The 21,011-nt window shown below is 40.3% G+C and overlaps 1 protein-coding gene across 1 annotated transcript; it reads left to right on the forward strand.

The window, feature by feature from the left end:
- Positions 1-341: 341 nt before the first annotated feature.
- Positions 342-19,027, forward strand: ZFP37 (ZFP37 zinc finger protein). The gene is made up of 6 exons (XM_087419384.1): positions 342-357; positions 402-463; positions 511-696; positions 4,470-4,596; positions 4,891-5,025; positions 16,107-19,027. The coding sequence occupies exons 1-6, from the start codon at positions 342-344 to the stop codon at positions 17,657-17,659; spliced, it is 2,079 nt and encodes a 692-aa protein (XP_087275510.1). The 3' UTR covers positions 17,660-19,027.
- The last annotated feature ends 1,984 nt before the right edge of the window (positions 19,028-21,011 follow it).

Here is a 21,011-nt window from a genome sequence, read left to right on the forward strand (position 1 = left end):
ATCTCCTTCAAACCTCGGTTCTCACTGAGGAGTGATGTGTTCCCTTAACCTACTGCTTCATTTTTTTCTCATTGTTCGTATATCATAAATGAAAAGACGTCATGTATTTCAAAGATTAGCGTTCTCTCCTTATAAAACAATGGTATCTGCCCGATCGGGCTTTTTCTCCTTTGTCCCTCCGATTTCTCTTATTATCCTAGCTGTCTGGAGTCTGCGCTGGGCATTTCGATTCCCGGTCTCCCGGCCGCTGTCTGCACTGCCTGATTCGGAAAAGCAACTCTGAATCCTGTATTCATGGAGTGAAAGCTCTGAGCGCCGGGGGTGGGGTGTCAGGCCCGGTGATGCACTCCGCAGGAAGTAAGTGAGCCCACCTCCCGCCCACTCGCATCTCACCGCTCCAGGACCCCCTGAAGAAGCCCGCGGCCGCCCGCCTCCGAGCCTGCCGCGAGCGGTGGTCTCTTCTGTACGGCGGAGCCTGGGTCAAGATGGCCGCGCCCGCGCGGTTCCCAGGGGCGCCGCCATCGCAGCCGCCGGACGCTCTGGGGCCGCGCTCGGGTGGACGCCACGTCGGCCTCCGGCTGCGCTCCGATCCCGACAAAGCTGGAGACCGAGGACCCGAGGAGGAGTGCGGGAACGGCCGAAGAGGCCGGGAGTCCGGCCGAGATGGCCGTGTCGGAGCCCGGGGGCAGCGCGGCGGTGAGCGCGATGATGGGGCGGGGCGGTCGGGTGTCAGAGATGGTCTAATTGGGGGTCGGTGATTGGAGGGTTACTGTGGTCCCTGAAGATAAGTGATATGGGAATTGGTGGAGGCGATGCTGAAGGGCCTTTTGTGGCGTTAGTGTTCTGAGGGATCTGTGGGCGATGGTGAGGAGGCGGTTTGTGGGGACAGTGAATGCTACGTTTAAGGAAATCAATGTTTTGAGGGATCTGCGGTGACAGTGATGGGGGAGGGGAGTCTGTGGCAGTCACTGAAAGATCAGGCTTTGAAAACCTCTGGGGATCAGAAATTGGGGGCTTTGCAATGTGTCAGAGATTGGAGAGGTCTTTGGCGGTCGGCAATTTGGGATGTCTGTGGAAGCCAGCAATTCTGGGTGCCTATGGTGGTTAGAGGCTGGATTGTCCCTGTCTGTGTGCAGAGGTGCAAGGAGGCCAGTTAGGACTTTATTGCAATAGTTAAAGGGAAGAGATGATGACGTTTTAGAAAGGGTTGTAGCAGTGAAATGGAAAGAAATCAGGTTCATAATACAACTGGAGATGAGCCAATAGAATTTACTGATGAGCTGATATGGAACAAGAGGGAAGAGAAGAGTCAAGATTTGCGTCTAGGGGCCGGCCTCTGGCGCAAGCGGTTAAGTGCGCGCGCCCCGCTGTGGTGGCCCGGGGTTCGCCGGTTCAGATCACAGACGCGCTGCTTGGAAAGCCTTGCTGTGGCGGCCTCACATACAAAGTGGAGGAAGATGGGCACGGATGTTAGCCCAGGGCCAGTCTTCCTCAGCAAAAAAAGAGGAGGATTGGCAGATGTCAGCTCAGGGCTGAGCGTCCTCACAAAAGAAAAAAAAAAAACGATTTGCGTCTATACTTTTGGCCTGAGGAATTGGATAGATTGTGATTCCATTTTCTGAGAAAGGGTTGCTCACTGTTGGGTTGGAGAAGACTAGATTTGGTAGATGGAAATGGGAGCCAGGATGGATGACAGTGGTTCTGTTTTGCCCATGTCAAGATGCCCACTACACATCCAAGTAAAGATGTTGAGTTGCCGTTAGATGTATGCATCTAGAACGTAGGAGAGGTCTGGGCATATTTGAAAGGAATCAACATAAAGATGGTATTTAAAGCCGTAAGACTGGATGAGATCACCTAAGGAGAGAAGGCAGATAGGGAAGAAAAGAGGGCCAAAGACAGAGTTCTAGATCACTCTGACATTTAGAGGTCTGGTAGAGGACAAAAAACAAAAAAGGAGCATGAGGGGTAGCCACTGAGGTAGGAAGAAAACTGTGTAAATGTGGTGTCAAAGACTCATAGAGAAGAAAGCTTTTCAAGATAATGGGAGTAGTCAGTTGTGTCACCTGCTCTTGTGAGTCCCGGAAATATGACTACAGAGAATTTGACTTTGGCAAGACATAGTTCACTGCTTATTTTGATTGACTAGAGCTCTTTCAGTGGAGTGACAGGGATAAAATCTCGTTGGGATGAGTTGAAAGAATGGGAGGGAGTGAATTAGAGATAGCAAGTACAGACAACACTTACCAGGAGTTTTGTTGGTAGAGAGAGCAGAGAAATGGACACTGGATGGGACATGAGATCAAGGGAAGGTTTTCTTCAGGTGGATGATATTCAGGCAACTTTGTATGTCAATGGGAATGATCCGGTAGAAAGGGAGAAATAGATGGTATGAAAGAGAAAGGTTAATTGCAAGGGTGAAGTCCTTGAGAAGGCAGTTGGGGATGGGATCCAGAGCACAAGTGGAGAAATTGGCTTTAGGTGAGAGAAAGGACATTTCCGTTTTAACAGAAGGGAAGGCAGATTATATGGCTTTGGAAACAGGTAGGTGAAATTGGTGGTAACAAGGCAAGGTAGTTCTTGTCCATTTGCATTTATTTTCTCTTTGATGTATAAGGCAAATTCATCAGCTGAGAGTGGGAAAGGAGTAGATGTTGGAGAGTTCAGAGAGAAGGAAGAGAGTGTTTGGAATAATCATCTTGGAAAGAGGAATCGGATGCTGACAATACTGGATGCCTATTTGAGATATGTGTTATCAATCTGAAGTGAGTCCAGTTAGCACAGTTGTTTGATTTTTCTCTTGTGATGTTCAACTGCAAGGTTGCAGGCAGAGATTAAGAGGAGAGTTGGGTTTGACCAAGGTGAGGCTTTGCTAGGTGAGTACAATGGAGGAGAAGAGGGGTAAGGAAGTAAAGCTATTTTCAATGGAGTGTGTATGGTGCTAGAACAGGGAATCTAAACAAGACAGAAGAAAAGTAAGGCTCTATGGCAGTGGGAGATTGTGAAAAAGTGGTTAGGATCAATGGATCAGAGGGCTCAATGAATTTGGAGAATTACTGAAATGGAAGTATTAGAGAAAGGGAGCTGGCAGGAGAGGAAATAATGGTTAGAGGGTAGAGTGTGTTAAGTAGAGATTTTGGAGGTGATAAATTGATGGCAAGTTCTAAGGAATGGTTGGATATGAGTAGGTGGCTGAGTTTGGGTGGAAGAAAAGATAGTTGGAGTCAGGAAAGAGAGGCCAGGGTGTTGAATGGCTCCTCTGCGTTGATGTCGAGATAGTGCAGGCGCTGTGGTGAAGGGGAAGCTTGTGCTCAAGTTTTCAGGGAAAGAGGCAGAATGACTGTGCAGAAAAGTTAGCATTACAGGCCTAAAAGTATCCTTGGAAAGGCCTGCTTGCAAGCTTGACTTTTGGCTGGCATCCTAGAACTTAGATTTCAGGAGGGTTCCCTCCATTCCCAGAACTGATAAAGGTGGCTCACTGTGCCTAAACTATGTAACCAATGTGGCTTATGCTGAACACCTGCTTTCCTTCTAGGACTCTGGGATTTTTGTACAGGCAGAAGGTACCTACCTGACCAGCCCCTCAGAATAACCCTGGGCACTGAGTCTCTAATGAGCTTCCCTGGTAAACAGCATTTCACACGTGTTATCACAGTTCATTTCTGGAGGAATTCAGTATGTACTGTGTGACTCCACTAGGAGAGGACTCTTGGAAACTTGTGCCTGGTTTCCTCTGGACTTCACCCCAAGCACCTTTTCCCTTAGCTGATTTTGCTTTGTATTCTTTTGCTGTAATAAATCATAGCTATGAGTACAACTAGATGCTGAGTCCTGTGAGTCTTCCTCAAACCAGAGGGCTAATGGGTTAAAGTCTGGTGACACTATAAACAAGCTAGGGATTTTGAAGGATAATGAGAAATGATTGAAAGTAATCATTTACCGCATCCTCAGGCCCTGAGGTACATGGATTATGGGGGAGTTGGGGGGACAAACAGCTTCCACTGGGGAGCACTGTAAGGGAGTAGGATCCTTAGGAGACAGGTAGATTTTGGTTAAAGCAACCCCAGGCTGCTAAAGCGGAGCGTGCGAACTTAACCACTATGCCACCAGGCTGGCCCTGTCTCTTATGACTCTTATAAGGGCACTAATCTCATTCATGAAGACTCTACCCTCGTGACATCATTTAATCCTAATTACCTCCCAAAGGCCCTTTCTCCTAATACCATCACATTGAAGGGTAGAGTTTCAAAATATGAATTTTGGGAAGACACATTTAGTTCATAACAGGGGCATTTCTTAATGTGATTTTTGTTTCTCAAAAAAAATGCAAAATTGGTTAGAGAATAGGTATCCTATACAATATCATGATCAACAGTGAATGGTCAAGGTAAGAACAAGTCATTATTATCTTGTCCAAATCACTCGCTAATGTGGATAACATTAGACTGAACAGGAATACGTTATTACAGGGATCGGTAACATTCAAAGATGTGACTATGGCCTTTACCCAGAAGGAATGGGAGCAACTGGATCCTTCTCAGAGGAGCCTATACAAGGATGTGATGCTGGAGAACTACAGCAACCTTGCTTCAATGGGTAAGGACCGTTCCTTCATAATTCAAAATGTGTCCACTGTGATACCTTCTCTCTGAAGTCTTGATTTTTATGGATCAAAGAGTTTTAATCCCTTTTGGGTACTAGGCAGGATACTTGTGCCCCTGCCTTCACAAAGGAAGGTCTACTCAGATGAGGTATGTGGGCATCCGCATTGTGAAATTTCAGAAACCGTGTATTCTTTATCCTTTAAACACTCTGAAACTCAAATGTTAGGGCTTGATTTCTGGGATGGTGGTTGTTCTACACTCAATTTCTACCATTTCTCATGAGCAGGATTTCAAGCTCCCAAACCGGCCATGATCTCCAAGTTGGAAAAAGGAGAAGAGCCATGGTTGGGGAAGGGGAAAAGACCCAGTCAAGGTGGTCCGAGTGAAATAGCAAGACCCAAGCAAATAGGAGCCAATGGAAGTAAGTCCGTAGTTTCTTGGTGGTAACTTTGGAATTCTTCAAAGAATAATTTATCCTTAGATTCTTCTTAAAGATCCCAGACCCTTCTTTCTTAGCCAGAAAGTAGCAGTATAAAAATATCAGAATCTCCTGGGGGAAGAGGACTTCACGCTACAAAGATTCTCTAACCTTGGAGATTCTAATATCTTATCCTTCTATAAACTTGTCCACGTCAGAGGTTCTCATATGAAGTTACTATAGACATAAGCCAGTGTTACCTGTGGGAGTTTGCTTTTACCAGTTGTATCAGTCAGCTTAGGCTAAGTTATGCTCCATTAAGGGATGACCCCAAAATCTTGGTGGCTAACAACAAGAGACATTTGTTTTTTGCTCAAGCTGCAGCCTTATTCCACATTATATTGTGGAACTACAGTGGAAGAGTAGTCTCTGCTGGGCAAATTCTGGTCTCATGGCAGAGGGAAAGAAGAGTGTGGAACCACATGATGACTCTTAAAATCATTGATTGGAAGTGGTAGATATCTCTTTCTGCTCATTTTATTGGTTAGAGCAGATGACCCGGTCACTCCTGAGTTCAACAGGATAGGAATGTATAATCCTTCCATAGGGAATAATAATACAGTCTGCCACATCACTCAGGTTGTGGTAGGAAAAAAGGTGAAGACCAGGGCTCTAAACCTTTGGTACCAGCACCTCAGGTGCCTAACTGACCCGTCCATATAACTGTCTTTCCTCTTCCATGCTCTCTATAGCTCAGCTTTGTGAAGGAGCAGTGACCTCTCTTAGCTGTTCTCTGAATCCCATTCCTGCTTACCTTATCTAAAGCAGTGCTTTTTAAAATTATCCTCCTTTTTCCTAATATCCTCAGTTTTTATCCCTTCCTCCACCCACACTCTGAGAACCCATGGTCTCAAATTTCTCTCCTTATATATTCAGACATTCTTAGATCTGTCCTCTTTCCACATCTGTTGGCAAGATGCTCCTGTCCCTAATTAATTTCCATTTCCCTCCTTTCACTGTGAAATGCTCTAGACCTGTGGTCTATAATGCGTCTTCATTTCCATTTTCTCCTTAACCCCTGCAGGCAAATCCCACAGAATTCATGCCTCTATCTGAATGTCTGACTTTAAAGAGACCAATGCTTACCTTCCAGTGCATATTTATATATTTTTTTCTTTTATTGAGGTCATAATAGTTTTTAACATTGTGAAATTTCACTTGTACATTATTATTTGACAGTCACCATAAATATGTGCCATTTTATCCCTTATGCCCACCCTCCAACCCCCTTCCCCTCTGGTAACCACTAATCTGTTCTCTGTGTCCATGCCTTTGTTTATCTTCCACATATAAGTGGAATCATATGGTGTTTGTCTTTCTCTGCCTGGCTTATTTTGCTTAACTAAATACCCTCGAGTTCCATCCATGTTGTTGCAAATGGGATGATTTTGTCTTTTTATATGACTGAGTAGTGCTCCATTGTATATATACACCACATCTTTATCCATTCATCAGTTGATGGGCACGTGGATTGCTTCCATGTCTTGGATATTGTGAATAATGCTGCAATGAACATAGGGGTGCATAAGTCTCTTTGATTTGTTGAGTTCAAGTTCTTTGGATAAATATCCAGTAGTGGGATAGCTGGGTCGTATGCTATTTCGATTTTTAATTTTTTGAGAAATCTCCATACTGCTTCCCATAGTGGCTGCACCAGTTTGCTTTCCCACCAGCAGTGTCTGAGGGTTCCCTTTTCTCCACATCCTCTCCGACATTTGTTGTTTTTTGTCTTGGTAATTATAGCCATTCTAACAGGTGTAAGGTGATATCTCATTGTAGTTTTGATTTGTATTTCCCTGATGATTAGTGACGTTGAACATCTTTTCATGTGCCTATTGGCCATCTGTATATCTTCTTTGAGAAAATGTCTGTTCATATCCTCTGCCCATTTTTTGATCGGGTTGTTTGTTTTTTTTGTTGTTCAGTTGTGTGAGTGCTTTATATATTTTGGGGATTAACCCCTTGTCGGATACACGATTGGTAAATATTTTCTCCCGTTGGTGGCTTGTCTTTTTGGTTTGTTCCTGGTTTCCTTTGCCTTGCACAAGCTCTTTAGTCTGATGAAGTCCCATTTGTTTATTTTTTCTTTTGTATCCCTTGCCTGAGTAGACATGGTATTTGAAAGATCCTTCTAAGACCAGTGTCAAAGAGTATAGTGCCTATATTTTCTTCTAGGAGTTTTATGGGTTCACGTCTTACCTTCAAGTTTTTAATCCATTTTGAGTTAATTTTTGTGTATGGTGAAAGATAATGGTCTACTTTCATTCTTTTGCATGTGGCTGTTCAGTTTTCCCACCACCATTTATTGAAGAGACTTTCCTTTCTCCATTTTATGTTCTTAGGTCCTTTGTTGAAGATTAGCTGTCTGTAGATGTGTGGTTTTACTTCTGGGCTTTCAATTCTGTTCCATTGATCTATGTGTCTTTTTGTACTAGTACCATGCTGTTTTGATTACTATAGCTTTGTAGTATATTTTGAAGTCAGGGATTGTGATGCCTCCAGCTTTGTTCTTTTTTCTCAGGAGTGCTTTTGCTATTCAGGGTCTTTTGTTGCCCCATATAAATTTCAGGATTCTTTGTTCTATTTCTGTGAAGAATGTCATTGGGATTCTGATTGGGATTGCATTGAATCTGTAGATTGCTTTAGGTAGTATGGACATTTTAACTATGCTTATTCTTCCAAAACATGCATGGAACATCTTTCCATTTCTTTATGTCATCATCAATTTCTTTCAATAATGTCTTATAGTTTTCATTGTATAGGTCTTTCACCTTGGTTAAATTTACTCGTAGGTATTTTATCCTTTTTGTTGCTATTGTAAGTTGGATTGTATTCTTGAGTTCTCTGTTAGTTCATTATTAGAGTATACAAATGCACCTGATTTTCGTAAGTTGATTTTGTATGCTGCACTTTTGCTGTAGTTGTTGATTATTTCCAATAGTTTTCCAATGCATTCTTTAGGGTTTTCTCTATATAAAATCATGTTGTCTGCAAACAGCGAGAGTTTTACTTCTTCCTTGCCAATTTGGATACTTTTTATTTCTTTTTCTTGCCTAATTGCTCTGGATAAAACCTGCAGTACTATGTTGAATAAGAGTGGCAAGAGTGGGCACCCTTGTCTTGTTCCCATTCAAAGGGATGGCTTTCAGATTTTCCCCATTGAGTAGGATGTTGGCTGTGGGTTTGTCATATATGGCCTTTGTTATGTTGAGGTACTTTCCTTCTATATCCATGATATTGAGAGTTTTTATCATAAATCATTGTTGGATCTTGTCACATGCTTTCTCTGCATCTACTGAGATGGTCATGTGGTTTTTATTCCTCATTTTGTTAATGTGGTGTATCACATTGACTGATTTGCGGATGTTGAACCATCCCTGTTTCCCTGGTATAAACCCCACTTGATCATGGTGTATGATCTTTTTAATGTATTGCTGTATTTGGTTTGCCAATATTTTGTTGAGGATTTTTGCGTCTATGTTCAGCAGCGATATTGGCCTGTAATTTTCCTTCTTTGTGTTGTCCTTGTCTAGATTTGGTATCAGGGTGACATTGACCTTGTAGAATGTGTTAGGAAGTGTTCCATCTTTCTCAATTTTTTGGAATAGTTGGAGAAGGATGGGTATTAAATCTTCTTTGAATGTTTGGTAGAATTCTCCAGAGAAGCCATCTGGTCCTGGACTTTTATTTTTTGGGAGGTTTTTGATTACTATTTCAATCTTTTTGCTTGTGATTGCTCTATTCAGTCTCCCTATTTCTTCTTGGTTCAGTTTTGCAAGGTTGTATGAGTCTAAGAATTTATCTATTTCTTCTAGATTGTACAATTCATTGGCATATAGTTTTTCATAGTATTCTCTTATAATCCTTTGTATTTCTGTGATATCCATTGTAATTTCTCCTCTTTCATTTCTAATTTTATCTATTTGAGGCTTCTCTCTTTTTTTCTTAGTGAGTCTTGCTAAGGGTTTGTCAATTTTGTTTATATTCTCAAAGAACCAGCTCTTAGTTTGATTGATCTTTTCTACTGTTTTTTTGGTTTCGATTTCATTTATTTCTGCTCTAATTTTTATTATTTACCTCCTTCTGCTGACTTTGGACTTTGTTTATTCTTCTTTTTCTAGTTCTGTTAGGTGTAGTTTAAGACTGCTTATTTGAGATTTTTCTTGTTTGTTAAGGTGGGCCTGTATTGCTATGAAGTTCCCTCTTCGGACCGCTTTTGTTGCATCCCATATGAGTGGTATGGTGTATTTTCATTTTCATTTGTCTCCAGATATTTTTTTTATTTCTCCTTTAATTTCTTTAATGATCCATTGGTTGTTCAGTAGCATGTTATTTAGTCTCCACATGTTTGTCACTTTCCCAGCTTTTTTCTTGTAGTTGATTTCTAGTTTCATAGCATTATGGTCGGAAAAGATGCTTGATATGATTTCAATCTTCTTAAATTTATTGAGGCTTGCCGTGTTTCCCAACATATGATCTATCCTTGAGAATATTCCATGTGCACTTGAGAAGAATGTGTATTCCGCTGTTTTTGGATGGAGTGTTCTATATATAACTGTTAAGTCCATCTGGTCTAGTTTTTCATTTAGTTCCACCATTTCCTCATTGACTTTCTGACTGGATGATGTATCCATTGATGAAAGTGGAGTGTTAAGGTCCCCTACTATTACTGTGTTGTTGTTAATATCTCCTTTTAGGTCAATTAATAGTTGCTTTATGTTCTTTGCTGCTCCTGTATTAGGTACATATATATTTAAAAGTGTTATATGTTCTTGGTGGAGTGTCCCTTTTATCATTATATACTGCCCCTCTTTGTCTCTCATGTCTTTTTTATCTTGAAGTCTACTTTGTCTGATATAAGTATGGCAACACCTGCTTTCTTTTGTTTGCCATTAGCTTGGAGTATCATCTTCCATCCCTTCACTCTAAGCCTGTCTTTGTCTTTAGAGCTGAGATGTGTTTCCTGGAGGCAGCATATTCTTGGGTCTTGTTTTTTAATCCATCCAGCCACTCTGTGTCTTTTGATTGGGGAATTCAATCCATTTACATTTAGAGTGATTATTGATATATGAGGGCTTAATGCTGCCATTTCATCACTTGTTTTCTGGTTGTTCTGTTTTTCCCTTGTTTCTCGTCCTGTGTATTTGGGACTGCCGGTTCAGCTTGGTGGCTCTCTATGATGGTTTTCTCTTTATTTATCATTTGTGTCTCTGTTCTGCTTTTTTGTTTAGTGTTTGCTGTGAGGTTTGTATAAAAGATCTTGTAGATGTGATAGTCCTTTTTCTTGTAGCCTCTTATTCTCTTAGTCTAAGCAGTTTCCATCTGTTACCTCTTCCCCTTCTACGTTATTGTTGTCACAACTTATTCTGTTTTGTGTTGTGAGTTTGTGGTTAAAATGAAGTGGTCATATTTATTTTTGATGTTTTCTTTCCCTTTATCTTTAGTGTTATAATTAAGTGTTTGCTACTCTGTTCTGATAGAGAGTTGCAATTTTCTGATTTTGTCTGCCTATTTATCTCCTTGCTCAAGGCCTTGTAAACGCTTTCCTTTTTTTTCAGGTATGAGGGGCTTCTTGATCATATCTTCTGTGTGTGGGGGGGTATCTTGTGACAATGAACTCCCTTAGCTTTTGTTTATCTGGGAAAGTTTTTATTTCTCCATCGTATCTGAAGGATATTTTCGCTGGATAGAGTATTCTTGGCTGAAAGTTTTTGTCCTTCAGAATTTTGAATACATCATTCCACTCTCTCCTAGTCTGTAAGGTTTCTGCTGAGAAATTTCCTGAAAGCCTGGTAGAGGTTCCTTCTCCCTTGGTGCCCTTAATATTTTTTCTTTGTCCTTGACTTTTGCCAGTTTTACTAATATATGCCTTGGAGAAGGTCTTTTTACCTTGTGGTAATTAGGAGTTCTATTAGCTTCTTTTACTTGTAATTGAGGCTCCTTCCCGAGGTTTGGGAAGTTCTCAGCTATTATTTCTTTGAACAAGCTCTCTGCTCCTTTCTCCCTCACTTCTCCCTCTGGAACACCTCTAATTCTTATGCTGCATTTCCTAATTGAGTCGAATATTTCTTGGAGAATTTCTTCATTTCTTTTTAGTCTTAGTTTTCTCTCCTCCTCCATCAGAAGCATTTCTAAATTCCCATCCTCTAAACTGCTAATTCTATCCTCCATAATATCAGCTCTGTTATTTAAGGACTCCAGATTTTTCTTTATCTCATTCATTGTATTTTTCATCTCCAACATTTCTGATTGGTTTTTCTTGATAGTTTCAATCTCTTTTGTGAAGAATTCCCTCTGTTCATTAATTTTGTTCCTGATTTCACTGAACTGTCTTTCTGAGTTCTCTTGTATCTTGAGTTTTTTTATGATGGCTATTTTGAATTCTCTGTCATTTAGATTATAGATTTGTGTGGCTTTAGGATTGATTTCTGGGTGTTTGTCTTTTTCCTTCTGGTCTGGATTATTAACATACTTCTCAATATTACTTTCTGGGGTGGATTTGTGGCTTTGCATAGTGATATTATCTGGTCACAGATTCCACCTGCCACCACTGGGGTGGGCAGGAGCTGTGTATTTTGAGCCTGCCAAAATCCCCATCAGCTGTGCCTGTCCGAGCCTGGGTCACTCCTTGTGACCACAGCAGTCTGTGGGGTCTCCCACCAAATGGGAAAGCAATCACACCAGGGTTCAGGGCTGCTGCTGCCTGCTGCCACAGTCCCGCCAAGACACACTTCCCTCTTTGGGGCCGCATTGGTACTCTGGGCAGTCGTGCCAGCTGGGAACTCATTTGCCTGGGTGCACAGATCTGCCACCGTCTCCTCCTAGGTCACACTAGCTGTTGTGCTTGGTGGGCAGGGCCTCCCTGCTGAGTCCGAGCCTGGGACACTCCCTGGGGGCTGTGGTGGCACTGTGGGCTCTCCTACTGGACAGGAAAGCGATCACGCAGGGGCTCAGGGCTGCTGCCACCTGTTCCCACAGTCCCACCAAGACATGCTCCCCGCTTTGGGGCCACAGCGGTGCTACGGGTGAGCCAGGAGAGCAGTCACACGCGTGTACAGGGCTTCTGGGGGTCCAGAGAGTGCTCACCTGTCTCCACCACCTCCCCAGGGGTAGTCCATCCACCTTCAGATGTATAGGTGTGTGAGTATCTCAGGCGTCCTGCTGTGCCATGTGGGTATCCTCCGCTGATGAATGAATGTCCATTTAGTCATAGTTCGAAGTGGGAGAGACAAAGGAAACAACTCACTCCACCATGTTGCTGAGGTCACTCTCGCAGTGCATATTTTAATAGTTTTGATCAGCCTGAAATTTTTGCTCACCCAGCATGAATTAAACCACTTGAATCTGACTTTTTCCTCTAAGTGTTTCTTTACCCTTTATTTCAGCAGCTTCTCTTCATTCTCACTTTGCTGAGGTGTCCCTAAGGTTTTGTCTTCTACTATCTGTTCATTTTTTTTCTATTATATTTCTCTCAAAGGAATCATCCATTATGCAAATACAAGCTATTTATTCCACACAGGTGACTTCCAAGATAAATTTATCTTGTCCAGATAAATGTCCAGTTCCTTTGTCTTGCACTCATATTTTACTTGCTTACAGGACAGCTCATTTTCAGAGTGTCAGACATTGAAAGCTTTATCTTTTTTTCTAAATTAGAGCTTCCTTTCACTTTCCTTATTTTTATCAGGGTCTGCTCTGATTTTAGTCCTGTCTACCGTGGAGTTCTGTGAATCTTTGCTTTCTGCTTTCTCTTTTACCACCTCTCTTTGGTTCCTTGTTTGTTTGTTTGTCTTCCTCATTCTCATTGACATCACCCAAATACAGTTCGTATTATCTCATAGCTAAATTGCTCCTTCTTAGGTGGATTTGTTGAATCTATTTTTCTTATAATTCATCTTAGATGTTGCTACCAAGCATTAATATATTCAGCTCTTATTTATGTCACCAAAGTTCCCAAATTAGCAGAATATCCATAATATCTTTTTAAGTTTCCTCTCACCCTGAATTTTCCAAGACTCCATAAATTTCCTGAAACCAAAAGAACCAGTCCTTCAAATGACAAATGAATAGACCTCATGGAGGATTTTTTTTCCTCCTCCCCAAAGCCCCAGTACATGGTTGTATATCCTAGTTGTAAGTCCTTCTAGTTCTTCTATGTGAGCCACCACCACAGCATGGCAACTGACAGACTGGTGGTGTGGTTTCATGACCAGGAAGTGAACCTGGGACCCTGAAGCTGTAAGTGCTGAACTTTAACCACTATGCCATCAGGGCTGTCTCTCTCATGGAGTTTTTGATCCATTTATCAGTGGCTCCGGTTTTAGCTATCTTTACTTTTCTCACCAATACTTAGTGTTAAACTAAAAATAAAAAAAAAATCCTGAGTCATTTAATACATCTTTGTCATTGCTACAGTGACTCTTTTCTTGGTTCAGGTTCTTATATAGTACTTGGACATTATTCAAGGAAGGACTGTTCTGCTCCTTCCAATGATTTGCTGGGTCTGTTGAGCTCCATACTTCAGTTTCTAAAGTTATAGTCATTTTAGCTTAAAATTCATGTTTTAGTTACTATCTCAGATTCAGGACAAGCTTACAGCCTTAATCACTTGCTCTGCCCGACCCAACTCTGCTCTGGTATTATTATGCCAATTCACTAGTTCAGATTCTCCTCCCTTCCCTCATGGTAAATTTCTCTTGTAGTGCTTTATATCTTTTCCTGCTGGCCAATGTTAGTTGGAACCAGCCCAAACTGTCATCATAAGAGGTTCTTATAATGTTTTGCTGCAAAGGGAAAGGTCTGAGTTTTGATCCCTTGCTTCCCAGAAGGAAATTTGCCTCCCCAGTATCCTTGGCCATTGGAAGATTCTGCCTTTGTCATTGCTACATAAAAGTCTTGTTATACTCTTTCTCCCAGGTTGCTTGCATCACTTAAAATTTTCTAAATGAAAAAGCAGCTAGCAACTCCATTTCTACCTACTATATCTATACCATTACAATATCTATACCATTACCATATCTATATTACCATATCTAGAGCAAATATTGATCTTCTACTCCATGGGATATAATCTCTTAAATGTCCTCCATAAAAGCAATAGTATTTCCTGGCTGTGTATTAAAATACTATAACTCTTTTCTGTTTGATCCCAATTTTCAGTTTATCCACATAATGTTTCATTATGACCAAGGTGGCTATTCACTCTCTATCTCTTTCTTGAAGTTGTGGAAACTGTTAAATATGCTCCTCTCTTTGAGTCTGTTTGGATTCCCTCCCTGAAGATTTTTCTGCTTTTGTGTGCACACAGTTGAAAAAGGCCACCCCAAAATTGTATTCCCAGCTCTGAATTTCAGGTTTTTACACATGTAATATCCATACCTAGCTAAAAGTCTTTGGGGGCCGGCCCCGTGGCTTAGTGGTTAAGTGCGCACAGTCCGCTGCTGGTGGCCTGGGTTCGATCCCGGGCGCACACTAACGCACCTCTTCTCCGGCCATGCTGAGGCCGCGTCCCACATACAGCAACTAGAAGGATGTGCAGCTATGACATACAACTATCTACTGGGGCTTTGGGGGAAAAATAAATAAATAAAATTATAAAAGTCTTTGGGTTTCTATTTTAAGTTCTTAGGAGAGAGAATATTATTGGGCTACCTGGGGCCCCATGTTTACCACTGTCCAATTGATTGTTTTCAACCAGAAGTTGGGTCATGTAGTACAAACATGGCTGCCTACATCTGTCAGTGTGGGTGGTGGTCTCAGAGAAGAGAAGCATCCGTTGAGAAGATACCTTAAATGTATAATTGTGTAATGTGTGGAGGAAAGAATGTGAGCGGCTACTTAGAGCTGGGAATAAGCTTAAAATTTGTATGGCAGTTAGTAGAGTGATCTGGCAGAAACAAAGCTGTGCTCCATAGCAAACTGTTGAAAAACAAGTGTGTATGTACACTGTAAATCCAAATGGTGTAAAGTTGTTTGCCAATCTCATTACTGTGAATTTCATCATATGGTAAAAGCATCAGGGAACTCAGAGAAACTAGAATTTTTTTTAGTACAAGAGTGTCATTACTGTATTGATTGTGGGTGGCAGCAGTGGAACACCCTTTCCTGCTTACTTCCTCAGTCACCTATAAGCTGTTCAGTACTCCTTGGTGGACTTACCATATTTTCTCTATTTTGGTTCTTTGGGGTACAATAACAAAAATTTACTTGAGCTAGCCTAAGTAAATAGAGGAATTTATTATAAGGACATGGGTGTATCTCTTGTATCCTAAGGGCAGATACTGCAGCCAGACCTTACCAGGGATTAGAACCAGGAACTGGGAAGCCGTTAGGAATAGGATTATGCAAATGGTTTCTTTGAGGACACATGATCTTACATCTCTGCTTCTCTGTGGGTGTATGCTTCATTCTTCATACTGATGAACTTTCTGTTTACACAGAGAAAATATGGCTCTACTAGTACTTGTCTTACATAATTTTTAAATGTAAGCATCCAGTGGAGACTAACTAGAGTCTAAATTTTTAGGAGGAAGACTCTTATTGGACATCTTGGCTTGAGCCAGATTTGTCTCCAACTGTGACCATGGAGAGTTGGATTAATATAGTACAGGCTGTGGGAACAAAATACTATGGGTCAATTGGCAGTTATCAAAGCTTTGCACCTTGGGCTAAGGAGAGACCTCAAAAAATGTCAACTACAATCACAAGCTCTTTTAACTTCATCTGTTCCCTATTCACTGCTCCTTGTGTTATTTCATCTTTTATCCCAGGTTGCAAGGTCATATTCATACACAGCCAAAGCTTTTTCTAATCACTATTATCAATTTTCTTTTCCTGTTTTTTACTGCAGCACTTTCCCCCTCAAGTCCAAGAGGATAGGGACATTTGCGCTTGATAGTTCATTCATTTTGGGATACTAGGCTTGAATAAAGATTGAACCACAACAGGGCATTTCTTTATAAGTTGTATTCCAAAACATGAGAGTGTAAAGATTCACAAGAATGTCTCATTGAATTCCATTTTAGAGGAAGTCCAGCAAGATGATGACCAGCTAGAGAATCACCAGGAATCTCAAAACAAACTCCTAAGGGAAGTTGCATCTAAGAAAAAAACTCTGACTAAGAAGAAAGGCCATGAATGTAGTTCATTGGGGGAAAAAAAGGTGAATACAAAACATGCTCCTTCAAAAAAAAAGCTTCTGAAATTTGATTCACATGGTAAGAGTTTGAAACAGAATTTAGACGTACCTGGTCATATAAGAAACTATGCAAAAAAGAAACCTGGTGTAACTAAAGAACAGAGGAAATCATTCAACCATAGCTTATCTGATACAAAGGAACAAAAAAATCAAACTGGAAATAAACATGAGAAATTATCCAACCATAGCTCATCTAAGAAGTGTGACAAAACTCAAACTGGTAAGAAACATGAGAAATTAGTTCATCATAGCTCATCCCTTACCAAATGGGACAATATTCAACCTGGAGAGAAACATGAGAAATCATCCAGCCATAGCTCATCTCCTACTAAGCCTGAAAAAACCCAAGCTAAAGTGAAACCCTATGAATGTAATCAATGTGGGAAGGTTCTCAGCCATAAGCAAGGACTCGTTGACCATCAGAGAATTCATACTGGGGAGAAACCATATGAATGTAATGAATGTGGGATAGCTTTTAGCCAAAAGTCACACCTCGTTGTACATCAGAGAACTCACAGTGGAGAAAAACCATATGAATGTATTCAGTGTGGCAAAGCCCACAGTCATAAACATGCCCTCACTGACCATCTAAGAGTTCATACTGGGGAAAAGCCCTATGAATGTACTGAATGTGGGAAAACCTTCAGACACAGCTCAAACCTTATTCAACATGTGAGATCTCATACAGGCGAGAAGCCCTATGAATGTAAGGAATGTGGAAAATCCTTTAGGTATAATTCATCTCTTACTGAACATGTGAGAACTCATACAGGTGAAATACCATATGAATGTAATGAATGTGGAAAAGCCTTTAAGTATAGCTCATCTCTTACTAAACATATGAAAATTCATACAGGTGAGAAACCCTTTGAATGCAATGAATGTGGGAAAGCTTTCAACAAGAAGTCACACCTCATTATACATCAGAGAACTCATACTAAGGAGAAACCTTATAAATGTAATGAATGTGGAAAAGCCTTTGGACATAGCTCATCTCTTATCTACCACATGAGAACTCATACAGGTGAAAGTCCCTTTGAATGTAATCAATGTGGGAAGGCCTTCAAACAAATTGAAGGCCTTACTCAACATCAGAGAGTTCATACTGGAGAGAAACCCTATGAATGTATTGAATGTGGGAAAGCCTTTAGCCAAAAGTCACACCTCATTGTACATCAGAGAACTCATACTGGGGAGAAACCTTATGAATGTAATGAATGTGGAAAAGCCTTCAATGCAAAGTCACAACTTGTTATACATCAGAGATCCCACACTGGAGAGAAACCCTATGAATGTAATGAATGTGGGAAAGCCTTCAAACAAAACGCATCCCTTACCAAACATGTGAAAACTCATTCAGAAGAGAAATCTCATGAGTGAAATTAATGTGGGAAATCTTTTAACTGAACTGAAGGTTTTATTTAACCTTAGAAGTATTATGAATTTAAAGAATGTTAGGAAGCCTTTAACAAGAAGTTACACCTCGGTACACATGAGAGATTTTGAAAATGAATCTTCACAGAGAAGCAATAGATGGAGAGTTTAATCTTGATGCCAAACATTTTATAGAAAATATTGTTTTAAAAATAATTATTATAGGGGCCAGCCTGGTGGTGTAGCAGTTAAGTTTGCATGCTCTGCTTCGGCAGCCTGGGGTTCGCAGTATGGGATGCCCGGTATGGACTGACGCACCGCTTAGCAAGCCATGCTGTGGCAGCGTCCCATATAAAGTAGAGGAAGATGGGCACGGATGTTAGCCCAGGGCCAATCTTCCTCAGCAAAAAGAGGAGGAATGGCAACAGATGTTAGCTCAGGGCTAATCTTCCTCACACACACACAAAATATAGTCAATTATTATAAATGATCTATATGTTCAGATTGAAATATAAAGCTTTTAAAATTGCCAGTAAGTTGAATGATCAGAGCAATAGAGAAACAAATTACATGCGCTAACAATTCCTGAGTTGCTTGAGTGTTGTGTACTTAAGCATCACATATGAGAATTGAATTTGCATATCTGTTTATTGCCATGTATAAATGTGTGTAGCCATTAGTATGGGCCTCATCTTTGATATTATCACCAGCTCTCTCTTAATATCTTTGTTAGCTCGTGCATCAGTAGAAAACTTTACAAAACGGTTATTATTTATGTAAAAAATGTTAACACAAAATTAAGAGAAGATGAGAGAAAGCAGCTGAAGATACATAGGTACTAGTAGGGAATGATGTCCAAGATATATTGTTAAATGAAAAAAGCAGGTTGCTGAACCGTGTATATAGTATGTTCCCACTTGTGTACAAAAGAGTGTGTGTGTGTCTGCCTGTCTGTGTGTGTGTGTGTGTATATATATTATATTATACATATAAATATATTTTATATATATATATATTTGTATATAAATAGACTTGGTTTGAAAAAATACAGAAGAAACTTAGTAGTGGTTGCCATTGGGCGCAGAAGTACAGGAATGTGGTCTGGAATTGGAGGGAGACCTCCTTTTTATTGTATACTGTTTGAACTTTTTTATCATGTACATATATTATTTCCACAGTTTAAATTCTTTTAATATGCATGATTCAACACTAATTAAAATTTTCACTGAGCACACTCCATGGTGTTGTTTGACAAAGTAAAAGTTTCTGTGCCTATTCATGAATGATGATGAATCTGAAGATATGATATTAAACTTGATATTGAATTCACAATGATTTCTCCTATCAAGCACAAATTCTTTCATTAAAGTAATGAATTACGACTATAACTCAGCACTGGGTTTCTTCTATTTACCATTTTTTTAAAGACTGAAAATGAATTGTGATTGAAGATGAATGAAAGTGATTTTCTGAACAATCATTCCGTTTTTTCTTATATTCAATGCACTTATACACCAACACCTCAATCTGGGATTTCAAACGTATTGCTACATATGCCACTACTCCTTGTTGTCGCCCAATAGCAGACATTGTTAATGGATCACTGCACTCTTTCTGAGTGAATCAAGACTTGGCCTCAGAATTATTCTTAAGCATGCATTCTGTAAGGTAGTGTGAATCAATTTGGGTTTGCACAGGAGACCTATTTTCTGCTACATACCTAGATATTTTTTTTTAACTCATGAGTCATAGATAAAAATTACAGCTGAACTGTTTTAAAATTTAAGTTGTGGGGCTGGCCCCATGGCGTAGCGGTTGAGTGTGCGTGTTCCGCTGCTGGCCCCGGGTTCGGATCCCGGACGCGCGCCAATGCACTGCTTATCAGGCTGTGCTGTGGCGGCATCCCACAGAAAGTGGAGGAAGATGGTTACGGATGTTAGCTCAGGGCTGGTCTTCCTCAGCAAAAGGAGGAGGATTGGCATGGATTGTAGCTCAGGGCTGATCTTCCTCACAAAAAAATAAAAAAATAAAATAAAATTTAAGTTGTTACACTAAAAACAGTGACATAAGGACAAAAATGATTTTGTAATATAAAGTAATAGTAATATTTGGCATGTATGTCACCTTTTACATTTTTCACAGCACATTCACTACAATACTTCATTTGTTCCTCAGAATAAACATATGAGTCAGTAAGCAAGACTTGCCTAGTCATGATCAATTCTGCTTAATAAATATTCCACCTAGATATTAGTCTAGCATAATGATGGGCCCTCAATAAATAAGTGATTAAATGCCATCTTTGCAAGTATTTCCCATTCAAGTTCCTGCCTTCCTGGCCTTCTCACTTCAGAGAATTAAAAGGTATAAATATTGGGAATGGAATGTGCGTGTGTGTGTGTGTGCATTCACATGCATGTGTTGAAAAATCAACTCATGGATATTATGCCCTCATTTCCAAATAACTTATTTACTATCAGAGGAAGAAAATGAAATGAAAAAGCTGTTTCCATTAGTAATTTACTACCAACTGGAAATCTGGCACTCTGCACAGAATGAATCATCGTTGTCCAGAACTGTAGAAAATCTCCACTTTTTAGAAGGATAAAACAATTGCAGGTTATGGCAAAGTTAAATTTCCCACACCTCTTGGAGAACTCATAATAGTGTGACACCCGGGGTAGTCAGGAATATAGGTATGCCTGAACAGTACAAATGAATGCTGAAAGCCATCCTGTGCAGTAAAAAATGAATTAAAGTTAGTGTCAGTGAATGAGGAAATGGTGTCTAAAAATGATTGGAGGTGAACAATAAAAGTAAATAGACATGGAGAGGTGAATCTAAATCAATGATACACAAACTTTAGCATGCATCAAAATCACCTTAAAGGCCTGTTAAAACACAGGCTTTAGAAATGGGCCCTACCCACAGAGTTTCTGATTCATTCAGTCTTTACTGGGGCCTGGGAATCTGCATTTTAATATGTTCCCAGGGGATGCAGATGCTGCTGGTCTGCAGACCACACTTTGAGAATTACTGATCTAAATCATTGTTTAAGTAAATTTTAAAAATATTTTTAAATGTTTCTGAGATATTTCTATATAAAAAGAAGATAAAGGGGCATATGTCCATAGAGTAAATTATTAATGGTTTTTAAAGATTTATTTATTCAAGTAATATTGATCATCTCCTATATGCTGGGCACTATTCTAAGTCCTAGAGATATGGAGTTAACAAAACAAGAAGAAAAGAACCTTGTCATATAGCTTAATTCTAGAATGGGAGACAGGCAATAAAGAAATAAATAATTAAAACATAGAGTATAACAGATGGTGACCAGTAGTATGGCAAAAAACAA

Source organism: Ceratotherium simum, chromosome 29 (assembly GCF_057802395.1).
Source record: "Ceratotherium simum simum isolate JZ-2026a chromosome 29, ASM5780239v1, whole genome shotgun sequence".
NCBI classification, from domain to species: Eukaryota; Metazoa; Chordata; class Mammalia; order Perissodactyla; family Rhinocerotidae; genus Ceratotherium; species Ceratotherium simum.

Excerpts from the sequence above, each read along its gene's own strand:
- ZFP37 (XM_087419384.1), top strand. Across the intron at positions 464-510 it reads CGCGAGCGGTGGTCTCTTCT|GGGCGCCGCCATCGCAGCCG; the intron begins GTACGGCGGAGC and ends CGCGGTTCCCAG. Across the intron at positions 697-4,469 it reads AGCCCGGGGGCAGCGCGGCG|GGATCGGTAACATTCAAAGA; the intron begins GTGAGCGCGATG and ends ACGTTATTACAG.